This window comes from Melopsittacus undulatus, chromosome 17 (assembly GCF_012275295.1).
Source record: "Melopsittacus undulatus isolate bMelUnd1 chromosome 17, bMelUnd1.mat.Z, whole genome shotgun sequence".
Taxonomy (NCBI): Eukaryota; Metazoa; Chordata; class Aves; order Psittaciformes; family Psittaculidae; genus Melopsittacus; species Melopsittacus undulatus.
The window spans coordinates 1217275-1230481 of NC_047543.1; the positions used below are offsets into that span (position 1 = coordinate 1217275).

General features: G+C 60.9%; 1 protein-coding gene across 1 annotated transcript; it reads left to right on the forward strand.

Annotated features, from left to right (window-relative positions):
• The first annotated feature begins 545 nt into the window (after positions 1-545).
• On the forward strand, positions 546-5633 carry LOC101869071 (vasoactive intestinal polypeptide receptor 1-like). The gene is made up of 13 exons (XM_034070288.1): positions 546-554; positions 699-813; positions 1829-1936; positions 2492-2598; positions 2829-2926; positions 3007-3139; positions 3317-3470; positions 4025-4085; positions 4267-4333; positions 4435-4526; positions 4749-4878; positions 5264-5305; positions 5541-5633. Exons 1-13 carry the CDS (start codon positions 546-548, stop codon positions 5631-5633), a joined length of 1209 nt encoding a protein of 402 aa, XP_033926179.1.
• The last annotated feature ends 7574 nt before the right edge of the window (positions 5634-13207 follow it).

The window sequence follows — 13207 nt, forward strand, 5'->3', positions numbered from 1 at the left end:
GCCCCAGCCCAGCTCTCTCAGCCTGGCTCCAGAGCAGAGCTGCTCCAGCCCTGCAGCAGCTCCATGGCCTCCTCTGGGCTCTCTCCAGCAGCTCCAGGTCCCCCCTGTGCTGTTCCCCCCGTGGCCGGACTGCGGTGTCCCCAGATCCTCTCCTGCCTCCAGCCCCCTGCGTGCGGGGGGGGGACAGGGGGGCGGAGCCTCCCTCGTTGCCACATCCAGGAGCCGTCCCTCTCTGTCCTACAGAGCCCGAGCCCAACGGCACCGGGCAGGGACGGGGGCAGAGCCGGAGCCTGGGAGCGGCTCAGGGTCCTGCTGCGGGAGCAGCTCCTGGAGGGAGCAGGAGCAGGGTTAGGGGAGGGTTTCCCTGGGATTTGGGGTCCAGAAGTGCCCCCCCCCCCCCCCCCCCCCGCAGGGCCGTGCAGGAGGAGCTGTCCCCAGCCCCGCGGGCACTGGGGCAGGGCAGCACAGGGCTGGTTCCAGCTATGTGGGGCCCACAGCAGCCCCCCGGCACCCGCACACTGCTGGTCCTGCTGCTCGCGTTCCCGATGCCGTGGGTAAGCAGCCCTGGGGAGCAGGGGATGGGAGCGGGGGGCAGCACGCACAGGGGAGCCCAGCTCTGCGGTCCCGGCAGAGCAGTGACTCCTGGCTGGTACCCTCCTGCTCAGGCATCCTCTGCCTCTTCTCTCCCCCTTCCCAAGGTGCGAGCGACGCATCCCGACTGCTCCGTGGTCCTCTATTTCCAAGAGCAAGAAGCTGAATGTCTGGAAGTTATCAGGAGCGAAAGGCAAACACCAGTCCCCGCTGGGGAGCAAGGTGAGTGCGAGCTGCACGGGGCTCATCTCCAACGGGATGAGGGTGAGGATTTGCTATGGGGGACTCTAGGATGATCCATGGTGGGTTGCAGAGAGCACATGGATGCAGGAAACAGGTATTTTTAGGGGAATGGGAGAGAAAAGGCTAAGGAGCATCCCTCCTGCCTGAGAGCTGGGCAATGAGACAGGTTACTGGTTCCTGGGTTCATGTTTTATTTAGCCCTGTCCCCAGAACTTGCCCCCATCACCTCTTCTCCATGGATTCCAGCCCCACAAATCCCTCCAAGCCTGGCCTGTTGCTGGAATGAGAGAAAAACGAATCACACTTGTCTGAGTCCCCATTCCCTGGCTGGGATTAGATGTGGCTTCAGGTTAATAATGTGCATCTATGAGGTTAATAATGTAGATGTGCAAGGAGGAGCGCTGGAAGTGTGGTGGTGTCCATGGCTCATCCTGCTCTGCTGCAGCACTCATCCTTCACGGCCCCACATCTGCTTGGCCATGCTCATGTCCAGGGTGATTGGAGACTCCTTGGAAGCTGAGCTTGGTGCTGAAGAGGGAAGGCAAACACGTTTGAGCCGAGTGCTCTGCACCAGGTCCTGCTTTCTCCTCCTCTCCCTCGGGTTGGAGGCATCTGCAGCTGCCGGCTGCAGAAATCCGGGATAATTCCGCATTATTACAGAGGCCACCAGGAAAACCCCATCCCTTCCCCCCCCCTCATCCCTGGGGTTCCCCCATGAGCTCAGGGTCTGATGCACCCTCAGGAAACAGCAGCTCCCATCTCTCCATGGGGCTACAAGGAGACCTCAGCGCTGGGGGGGGCAGTTCCCAGCAGAGGAGCCGGGATGCTCCTCATTCCATAGGGGGACGGTGCGGCCCCGTGGATCGAGTGACCGCGGCTCTCCCGTTACATCCCTGTGTCCCAGGGGCTCCGTGCGTGTCCGCGGCCCCATCCCGTCCCTTCCGCCGGCCTCATCCCGTCCCTTCCGCCGGCCTGACCGTCCCGTCCCTCCCAGGCTGCCGAACGGACTGGGATGGAGTCAGCTGCTGGCCAGCAGCGCCCCAAGGCCAGGCCCGGGCCCTCCCCTGCCCCGGCGTCCCCCACGTCTTCAAGAGGACCAAAGGTGCGGAGCAGTGAATGCAGCCGGGGGGGGGGGGGAGCTCATCTCCTGCCTGTCCTCGAGCCTCGTGTCCCCCAGCCCTTCCCCTCTGCTCCCTCTGCCCCATCCGAGAGCTTGGCACATACTGCAGTGCAAAGGGTGCTGCCAAGGAGAGTCCCCAACCCTTCCAGCAGCCAGTACCAAGGATCCCAAGTCCCATCAGCTGCCAGAGGGGAGACTGAGCTGAGCTCTGAGGCAGAAGCTGTTCCCTGTGAGGGTGCTGAGGCGCTGGCACAGGGTGCCCAGAGAAGCTGTGGCTGCCCCATCCCTGGCAGTGCTCAAGGCCAGGTTGGACACAGGGGCTTGGAGCAGCTGCTCCAGTGGAAGGGGTCCCTGCCTGAGACATTGTTCCTGATCTTGGGAACCACTTGGATATCAGGGATCTGGATATGGGGATCCTGGCGCTGGGGTTTAGGCTCCATCCCAAAGAGCAGGTGCCATCCCTGGGCTGGACATTTGGGGTTGCTGATGCAGAGGCGATGCCCGTGCCTCCTGTGAGGTCCCTTCTTGCTGCTGCAGCGCTGATCCAGAGGAACTGCACCGAGTCGGGATGGAGCCTCCCCAGCCCTCCCTACTACAGCGCCTGCGAGCTGGAGCCCATCGGCAACAACAACACCGAGGAGAAGGCAAGCGGGTCTGCAGGGACCTTGGGACATCCCCGGCCCCGCACTGCCCCGTGCTGTTGGGCACTGGAACATGAATGTGCCCTGGGGGACATGGAGTTGGCTTCATCCTGGGTGCTGCGCTGCCCGGAGGGGTCTGAGCTGGGCTGGGCAAGGGCTGGGGCATCACCCTGCGGCCTCCCTGCCCATCGCAGGGCAGTGACTCCCAGCCCTGCTGCTGCTTTCCCTTCCAGAGGGGCTATTTTGTCACCATGAAGGTGCTTTACACCTGCGGCTACTCCACGTCCCTGGCAGCCCTGCTCTTGGCCATCGGCATCTTCTCCTGCTTCAGGTAGGGCTGCGGAAGTGGCTCCTGAAGGAGCCCATCTACTCTCCCCGCTCCTCCCTGGACACTGCAGGTCTCTCCCGCAGGAAGCTGCATTGCACCAGGAATTCCATCCACATCCACTTCTTCACCTCCTTCATCCTGCGTGGAGCTGCTGTGTTCATCAAAGACGCCGTCCTCTTCTCAGACGAGTCCATCGATCACTGCACCATGTCAATGGTAAGGCAGCAAGTCCCAGCCCAGACGTGGTGCAGGAGGGGCAGCATCCCTAGGATGCTCTCAAAGGCCATCACAGGTCTCCTGAGCAGACGGACAGGAGCTGCCCATGTCCTGTGCCCCAGGCAGGCTCTGATGGCAGCCAGCACCCCTGAGCCTTCCTCCTCCTCCTCCTCCCAGGTGAGCTGCAAAGCAGCCATCACCTTCTTCCAGTACTCGGTCCTGGCCAACTTCTACTGGCTGCTGGTGGAGGGCATGTACCTGCAGACCCTGCTGCTGCTCACCTTCACCTCGGACACGAGGTACATCTGGTGGTACATCCTCATCGGCTGGGGTGAGTGCAGGGCAGCATCGTCCCTCTGACCCACACCAGGCACTTCTGGGGATCACCTGCTCTGAGACCTGAGCTCCACAGGCACCATGGTTCACATGGCTGCTCCTGGCCCCTACCCCAGCCTCTCTCTGCACAGCCCTGTGCCTCCTGCCAGCCCCTGGGCTGGTTGGGCAGCCTGGCCTGATCCCTGCCCTTGTGGCACGTGTGCAGGATCACCCAAAAGGGTGTGAACGCTGATGCCAACCCATCCGGAGCATGGTCAGGATGGGGCAGAGACAGCTCCTTCCTTCTCCCTGCATCCATCTGGGGCTGGAATCACCTGTCCCAGACGTCCACGTTGGATGCACGAGCGCATGGAGGGGGAGGAGGGTGAGCAGGATGTGGCACAGACACCTCAGCATCAATGTGCTCCTTTTAAAACCCAGAGAAGGGGGAATGTCACCCCCTGAGACCCCCCCGGCTCAGACACGTGTTTGGGGGCTGAAGGGGGGGTACAGGGGTTCCCCAGAGCCCCGGTGGGACTCCACATCCCTGCCTGGCTCCTGTCCTTGCAGGCGTCCCCATGCTCACAGTCTGTATATGGGTGGTCACCAGGCTGCAGCATGACAACCACGGGTAAGAGCAGCCGCCCTCTGCCTTCTGTGGGCCACACAAGCCCCAGGGATGAAGCTCCTGCATGGGAGGCTCCGGAGGGGAGTGTGGGGCTGCACTTGGATGCGATTCCTGTTTGCTGGTGGGGCCCGAGGGGCTGTGCACACAGGGCAGGGCTGGCAGAGCCGTTTCCCCTGTCCCGCAGGTGCTGGGATGACTACAGCAGCCCTTACTGGTGGGTGATCAAGGCTCCCATCCTCCTGGCTGTGTTTGTGAGTGTGTTCCCCGAACACCCCACACCATGGGCTCCCACACGGACAGGGGCATCCAGGCAGGGGCTGTGCAGAGCCTGAGCTGTGGCTTCCCGTGGCAGGTGAACTTCCTCATCTTCCTCAATGTCACCAGGATGCTGGCGCAGAAGATCCGCTCCCCGGACATCAGCAGGAGCTACAAGCAGCAGTACATGTATGGGCTGGCTCGGGCAAGAGGACCTTTCCTCTCCTGCTTTGTGGGGTGACCCAGAGCAGCAGGGACCCTTCCCTAGAGGGGAGCGGTGCTTGGAGCCCCAGGACCTGCCTGTCCTTGCAAACCTCAGCTTAACCCTGAGCTCTTGGGCAGGCCTCAGGGATGGCTCAGCAGGACCCTGCCCGGCTTCCAGGGCCCCTCTCATGCCACCCCTCTCCGCAGGAGGCTGACCAAGTCCACGCTGCTCCTCATCCCCCTCTTCGGGGTGCACTATGTGGTGTTCGCGCTCTTCCCCGAGCACATCGGGGTGGACGCTCGGCTCTACTTCGAGCTGGTCCTCGGCTCCTACCAGGTACAAACTGGGGGTGATCACAGCAGCAGAGACTCACAGAGCGCTTGGGTTGAAGGGACCTTGAAGCTCCTCCAGCTCCAGCCCCTTCCACTGGAGCAGCTGCTCCAAGCAACCCATCAGATGGGTAGGCAAGGACCCCAGGTACCCAAACCAGGAGACACTGGGATGTGCTCCTGGGGCTTTCACTCTTCTGGGAGAGGCCTGCGTGCCAGGCACCCTTCGAACACCAGGGACAAAGCACAGGGGTTGTGGCCCACTGAACAACTTGCATTAACCCTCTACTGCCCATGGGATGGAGTAAGAGGTGTGGGGGATGCTGAATGCAGGCAGCAGATGAGCATGAAGGGTCCAGCTGGGTAACACTTGCTCTCTCTCTCCTTGCCAGGGGTTCCTAGTGGCTCTGCTCTACTGCTTCCTCAATGGGGAGGTGAGTGTGTCCCCAGCCTGAGCTCCCTGGGTGCCACAGCCACACACGTGGGTACCCAGACCCCCCCCCAAGGATGCACCCCAGTGAGCATGGCACAGGATTCACACAACCACGGGGGGTCCCCACCTTCCTGCACTCTGAACCCCTTGTCGAGGCCTGGCTGCAGCTCCTGCCCCCCCGTTGGGTGCTGTCTGGTGGCCCTGGGTGCCAGCACCGGCCCCTGGTGTTGGTTCAGGTCCAGGCTGAGGTCAAGAGGAACTGGGGCAAGTGGCAGTCATCGATGGAGAGCAACGTCTTCAACCTGGTGACCCAAGACTTCACAGCGTGATGAGGATGGTGCTGGTACAAACACCCCCTCGAGGATGGGGAGGGGTCAGCTCCATGCCTGCTGCCCCATAAACACAATAGGAAGGATTCTGTTGGATCTGGGTTTGACATCCTCAGAGGGAGGTGGGAACGGCTGTTGGGATGTTGAGCTCTGCCTGCTCAGGTGCTGGTGGCTCTTGTGGCTCCCTGTGAGTGTCCTCCCTGCCCAGCGCTTTCTTTGCAGTGTGGTCGGTGTTTGAGGCAAAGGGAATAGACCCTCCCCACCTTTTCTGCCCTGGGAATGGGTATGAAACACAAGCATCATTCCACATTCACATCAGTGGCGGTTTTCATTTAGCACTGGAATGAAAACTGGAGCAGCCCCAACCCTGCAGGGATTTACTGCTCCTTCTGTTCCCCTCCTTTCTTGGTTTACAACATCATTCTCAGCTCTCCCAAGGGCTCTGCATTGCAGGGGCAGGAGTGTTTGCCAGCAGCAGGACTGCCCTGTCTTCACTGGGGACTCATGTGCCTGGGACTAGGGAGGCTTGTGCCAATAAAACCTTGTTCTGAAGCCAGCATCACTTCCCAGAGGAGTTGCTGTGTTCACCAAGCCCAGGTAACTGGGTCCCAGGACTCCCAGAGGGTGGAAGCTCTGCCAGTAACTGGACTGTCTGCAAACACCTCCCAGGGAGGGAAGTACTTGCTATTGCTCTGCCTGTTGAGGCAGCAGCCCCTGGGCATGGCCATGGACAGAGGAGGAAGAAGAGCACAAGACGGGTGCATCATGAGGTGCTATGGGGCCATGTCCCCTGTGGGTCAGAGCTGCCACCACCAGGCCTCATCCACACGAGCATCCTTCACCCTCCCTGCCTGCTCTCCTGCCATGGCAAGCCCTGTCCCCAGGAGCAGGGGAGGCCTCAGATGCCCTTTCCCCAAAAGCCTCTCCCGGTTCCCAAGACCAGAGCCACCCGATCCCACAGAGCTTCCCACACTTCCTGGGCTGTCATTTCTCCCTGCAGCCACGTGTCCTTCCTTAAATAACCCCCCCCCCGTCAGCTCCTGCCCAGCTGCAGGACCTCAGAGATCCCGTCTTGCTCACAAAGAGGCGCTGAGAGGCAGAGAGAGCCTCAGACTTGCTGTGGGGTGAGATGGAAGATGTCCCATCAAACAGCTCCATGGGCCAGCACCAGCCAACGCCACCAGCCAGCAGAGCTCCGGAGGAACATGGGAGCTGTCACATCGATGCCTGCACACGGGAAGAGACTGCAGGTGAACAAACATCTCTCTTCATCATTAGCAAGGAAGATGCTGTTCAGGCATCAGGTATAGGCCAAGGGGAATGGCTTGAACCTGCCCAAGAGAGGGGAGACTGAGCTGAGCTCTGAGGCAGAAGCTGTTCCCTGGGAGGGTGCTGAGGCGCTGGCACAGGGTGCCCAGAGAAGCTGTGGCTGCCCCATCCCTGGCAGTGCTCAAGGCCAGGTTGGACACAGGGGTTGGAGCTCTATGGAACGGGTCCGTGTCCATGGCAGGGGCTGGAGCTGGAGGAGCTTCCAGGTCCCTTCCAGCCCTCCCCAGGCCGCGGTTCTGTGCCCGAAGGAAGCTCAGCCCCCAGAACAAAGCCAGGATTTCCCAGCCCGGTCCCTGCCCCTTCGCTCCCGGCCCGGACGGGGCTGTTCTACCGGCGCCCGCCTGGGGGCGCTGTGTCCCCGCGGTGCCGGGAGGTGCGGGGGGAGCTCCTCCGGGATCCCCTCCTCGGTGCTGGGGCTGGAGGGGGCTCAGGGCCCGGGGGGCTCTGCTCCCGTGAGCCCCTTGTCCCTGCCGCTCACCCTGCGCTGTCCCCATGCTCTGCCCCTGCAAACGCCCCTTCCCTCGAGCTTCCCCCTTTGATCCCACCCTGCGGCAGCCGATGAGACCTGCTGGGCATCCCCTGAATGTCCTGCTCTGACCAAAGGAGCAAGTGGGAAGTGCCCACAGACACAGCGGGGCCCTGTCCCTGTCCCTGTCCCTGTCCCTGCCCCTGTCCCTGCCCCTGCCCTCCTCAGCAGCCAAAACCACCGGACACTCCCGGGATGCTTTTTAACCACGGGATGGATCCGTAGTTTGGTGCTGAGCTCCCAACAGCTCCCGGGACTCCCTGGCCTGGCTGCAGTGAGTTACTGTTAGTGAGCTAGCACGGGGCTCTCCACTCCCTCCTAACCTTGGCTTCAGCCTCTCGGAGCCTATCCTGGGCTCCAAGTCAGCAAAAGGAGCCCTGGGGTCTGCTTTTAAGTGAGCGAAGTTCTGTTTCCCAAAGCATCTCCTGCATGTCACGGGTGCTCTGTCCCGTACTGCAGAGCTGAGCCCGCTCTCCTGAGCTTCTTTCTTACACAGTCTTGGGCAGAAAGGGCAAATTATGGAGTGAAAAGCAGACCCAAGCCAAGGAAAGTTGCTCCCCAGCTCCCTGCGTGCTTGGGCCCACAGCCTGACCCTGTTTCCATTCACTGCATGGGATGCCATGAGCACAGGAGCCCCAGCTGAAGGCCTGGAGGCAGGGAAAGGCAAAGTGTCCTGGGAATGCTCCAGTGAGGGATGTCAGGATGGGGGGGGCAGGTCCTGCAGCTCCAGTACAGCCCACACCCGTGGGAAAGTTGCTGCAGGGTATTTTGGGAGCGGAGGAGCAGCACAAGGATTGCACAGAGGCAGCAGCACTGGAGGGATGAGGAGCACGGCAGGGTCCAGTTTTGCACCATCCTGTGCTACCCTGGTCCCGGCTCAGTCCCACAGGGATCGCCCTGGGCATGGGAAGCAGGAAGGGACACGGGTGAGCTGTGACCCTGCAGGGTGCTGCCTGTCCTGCCCATCAGGTGCTCCTGGGGTGCAAACAAGTGTGGTGCTGGGGCAAAGTCAGGCAGAAGCTGAGGGCAGGTGTGGGGGATGAAGCAGGAACTGCAGGCACCCCTCACTGCAAGAGGAGGAGCCGTGGCCAGTGCCGGGCCCTGCGCACTCCCAAAGAGCCACCGGCTCAGGGACACCGCTGGCAGAGGTTGGCACCGGCTCCCCCCTCGCAGTTGTCCCGCTGCTCTAATTGCATGTCCCTTCTGGGAGACAGGGATGGGGAGGTGCTGGCCAGGCCCCTTCCCACCTCCCCTTCACCTCCCCGGTCCCATTTGGTGCCAGAGCCATCCCAAAGCCACCTCACCCCTGGGGACACCCTGCTCGGGCACCGCAACCGCTGATCCCCAGCTCCGAGCATGGTCCCCGAGGGTGCGGGCACATCCCTGTGCACGCAGGGTCCCGGGAGTGCCGGGCGATGCGGGCACGGGGGCTGCCGGCGCTGCCAGCACCGTGATTGGCACCGCGGGGGACGAATGTCACTGCTGAGACGCGGCTGAGGCTACCTGAAGGACCCCGCATGTCCTCAGGTTTCAGTCATGACCATCTGACAGCAGCAGCAGCTGCTCTGCCAACAGCACTCGCGGAGCCAAAGCCTCCAGGAGTCGAAGGAGAGGGAAATTCTGGCCCTAAAAGGTCTCTCCTTGGGATTTTGCGCTCTCCACCCAACAGTAAGTACTGGGGTCAGCCCTGGGATGCTGCCAGGCCACCAGGCAGGGTCCTCGGGTCTCCGATGTCCCCATGTTTGTCACTGTCGCTGTGCCCGCAGCGGTACAAGCAGCACCGGGGGCTCCACCAGCAGAGCGCTGGAGGTGGACGGGAGCCCCCCTGCTCACCGGGGCAGTGTTCAGAGCTGCCGGCCCCCGCCGGCCCCCGGCCCGGGACACGGGCGGGGATGGGGGGGGAAAGCCCCCACAAAGGCACCGTCAGGGCCCAGGGACGAGGGTGCCAGAGCCACCGGACCCTCGGCGGTCACGGAGCGGCTGCTGGAGGAGACGGGACGGCGGAGATGTGACGGCAGCCGGTTAGTGAGGCACCTTCCGTGCGGCAGCCCCAGGCAGGCTCAGGAGCCGCCGCTCTCCTGCCTTCTCCTGGGATCTAAATATAAACCTCGGCTTGGCCAAGCCAAGGTTGCAGGAAAGGTCCGCGGGTGCTGCCCAGTGTCTCCTTTCGGGAAGGCGCCTATGGCCGCAGAGCCCCTGCAGGGACCCCGTGCGGAGCAGGGGAGGACACGGGACCCCTCTGCCCTGCCCGAGCAGCGGGCTCGGGGTGACACCAACGTGTCCCCATTCACACCCCTGCAGGGCAGAGCCGATGGCTTCGGGTTGAGCCCCATGTGGGGCTCAGGACCCAGATCCCCCCATGGGCAGTGGGGAGCAGGCAGTGACTGGGGGGAATTCAGCTCATTTTGGGGGTGTTGGATCCCTCCACGTGCCCGCAGCAGGTGCACGGGGCTGCGCAAAGCTCCCATCCCTTGCTGCGTGTGCAGGGACCAGGGTTTGGGGTTTATCCAGAGGGAAGCAGCCACCCCCATCCCCCCAGATCTCTTGGCCCCATTGCGCATCCCTGCTCTCCTGCTTGTTGCAGTTGCAGAGTGAAGTTTGCAGATAAGCACAAGCATTGTCTCCCCTGCCAGCACTGCTGCTGCTATGGAAGGGAAGGGTCAGACTGGGCATGCAGTGATTTAACAGCGGGTATCGCCGGGGGGCAACAACTCCATAAATCCCAGGGAACAGCAGCACACCCCAACAGGTCCTGGAGGGGGGACCCTGCACATGTAGCTGATGGTTTGATGATGCCTCCTCCAGTCCTTGCTAGAAAATAGCCTGATGTTCTAATGGTTCAAGGGGGGAAAAGGGCATATTTACTGGAACTGGAGAACACAGAGTCCTGCCTTGACTCGGGTGTGCTAACATTGAAATAGAGTCTTCTATTTTCTACTGCCTGCACAAGGGTCCAGTGAGCATCACTCAGGGCAGAGGGTGCCCTGTGGAGCTCCTCGGGCAGATCCATCTTGCTGGGAAACTTGCTGGATTTGGGCTAGGAGGGCGAGCAGCAGGTATTGAGGAGACACCAGCATCGTTCCTGTGCTCTGCAGGTTGGATTAACCAGGTCACTTCTATGGAGGGGAGGAAGAGGGGAAACGTGCCTGAGGGTTTGAGGCGTTTTGATGGCAAAGATCTGAGCTATAGCTCCAGAGATGCCAGGGTGGGTGCTCAGCCTCTGTGCCTGTCTGTCTGTCCAGCTGCCTCCTCCTTGGCTATTTATACAGCCCTTGGGAACATCTCCCTTTTGAGTCTCCCTTCTCCAGATCCAAGTGGATTTGAATGAGATCCCTCAGGAGCTGGAGGGCAAGAGGGGATCTGCAGGGCTCAGCACCCAGAGCTGGGCATGGGGAGGGCTGTGATGGCTGCGGGTGCTCTGTGTTGGTGCTGGTTTGCAGGGTATTGGGCTACAGTGGCGGTGATGGGAAACGGGCATCCCCCAGCCCTGGGATGCTGCCCTCAGAGTGGGAATCCCACCGGAGCACCAGGCCTGCTCCCAGGCTGCTCATTGGTGGGAGCCATGGGGCCGTGTCTCTCCTGGCAGCCATTGGAGGTGGTTGGGTCTCTGCCCCCCATGCCTGGGGCACCCCATGGGGGGCAGGAGGTCTTTATGGCCCCACACCACCCTCCCCCCCACGTTGTCCCCTCGCTCAGATGGTTTCCAAGCCCTGAGAGCTGCTGGCAGGGAGGAGCAGGGGTTTGGGTGACACCTGAGTGCAGGGCAGGGGGCAGGGAGCAAGCACAGGGTCCCTGCTTTAACTCTTCCCCTCCTGCTCCAGCCTCCACCGTGGCCAATTCCCCCCCGAAATTAACCCAAGCATCCACCCAGCCCTTTCCAGCAATCCCATCCCTGGGATCAGTAGGGACAGGGGGGTGGGAAGGAGGTGGGGATGGGGGGGGGGTCCCCCCACTTCTGCGCCCCCTGGCTCCAGGCAGGAGGGGGTTAGCTCATTGCTGCAGGATGTTGCAACCTCCTATTTCCATCTGTGGCCTTGGAGAGCATCTGAGGACTTCACAGCTTCCAGCCTACGTCTGCCACCTCCTCCTTGCACCTCCTCCTGCCAGCATATCGAGGTACCCCTGCTAGGGCTGCAGGCAACCAGGGAGCCAAGTGTCAGAGCTCGAGTAAATCCAGGACTATAACAATTGATGAGTTGTATTCACGTAGCTTCCATGCGGCTCCTGATGCCGGTGGCAGGAGTGGAAGCACCTCTGCAGGGTTCATGTACATCCCATGGGGAGGTTGTGCCCCCTCGGCACACTCAGCTCCAAGGATCTGGCTCTCCAAAGGGAGGCAATGGTGACATGGGCTCTGCTGTGTCTTTGCAAGCAGCTGGGGCCAGGGAGCAGCATCTCCTGTGGCTGAGGATGGACGGGGGCTGGAGAACGTTTGGAGTCCTCCTCTTGGTCTGCCCACGAAAGGCAGCGTCAAGCAGGCAGAGAGCAGCAGGGCAGCAGCATTCCCATAGCACCGAACTCATTCAACGTGTGCTTAAATCAGGGCAAGCACCGAGCATCCCTGCAGAGGGATGAGCACACAGGGAGTGACCTGGGGGACCCTGCAGGCACTTGAAGAGCATGAACTTGCTGCAGCATCTCAGCCCCCCTGGTGTGAGCAGGGACAGGCACCCCCCAGCTGGCTCTGGCTTTGTGTTCCAGGGGATTCCAACAGAGCATCCCTGGATTCCAACAGAGCATCCCTTCTCCTGGCTGCAGGCTCCCTGGGATGTCGGATGCTGCTTGGAAGCATCTCACATTCCTGCCTTGGCGGGCAAGGGACTGGAGTTGGAGCCATGCAGGCCATGGGGCTTCCAGCCCAGCATGGAGAGGGCTCACAGGACGGTATTCACAGGATAATGCTGGGAATGAAGAATTACTTTTGTTTCTCACTCTCTAAGTCTTCCAAGCCCAACACTCAATGAAAAGGACTTGGGGTGAATCTCTCAGGATTTATTGGTGTTATTTTCAGTGTTATTTTCTTTCCATGAAAACTCAGCACCTTTAAACCAGGGCAGCCTAAAACCCAGCGAGCCCATGGGGGACTCGGAGGGCAGCGTTACAAGAGGTGTTTTATACAGCAGAGCACTTTGGAGACTTCACATTGATGTTCCCAGATAGACTTCACAATGTAGTTAGAGCGAAGCATTAAGGGGATGACAAGATATCTGGGGATAGTCAGCACCAGGCTCTCAAATAGCACATTATCAGGTTACAGAAAGGGACATCAACTCCTTTATACAATAGCTGGTTTTGTCTGGCACAATTGAAGAGTGTTAATCCCGGGTACTGCTGGAACCTCAGAATCTCCACTGCACTAATGCAGCCCCAGGCCCCGCTCAGCACGCAGTCAAATCACCCCTGGGCAGGTCTGGAAGTGAAGTTCTCCAACCCTGTGCTATTTGTGGGCAGGAAAAATGCAAAACAGGTTTCACATCAGATTTTTATTTCAATTTTCTCACTTTCTTTTCAAACCCCAAGGAAAATACAATAGAAAATAAACTACGTAAAGGGGCTGCAGGAAACCTGGAGAGGGGCTTGGGACAAGGGATGTAGGGACAGGCCAAGGGGAATGGCTTGAACCTGCCCGAGGGGAGACTGAGCTGAGCTCTGAGGCAGAAGCTGTTCCCTGTGAGGGTGCTGAGGCGCTGGCACAGGGTGCCCAGAGAAGCTGTGGCTG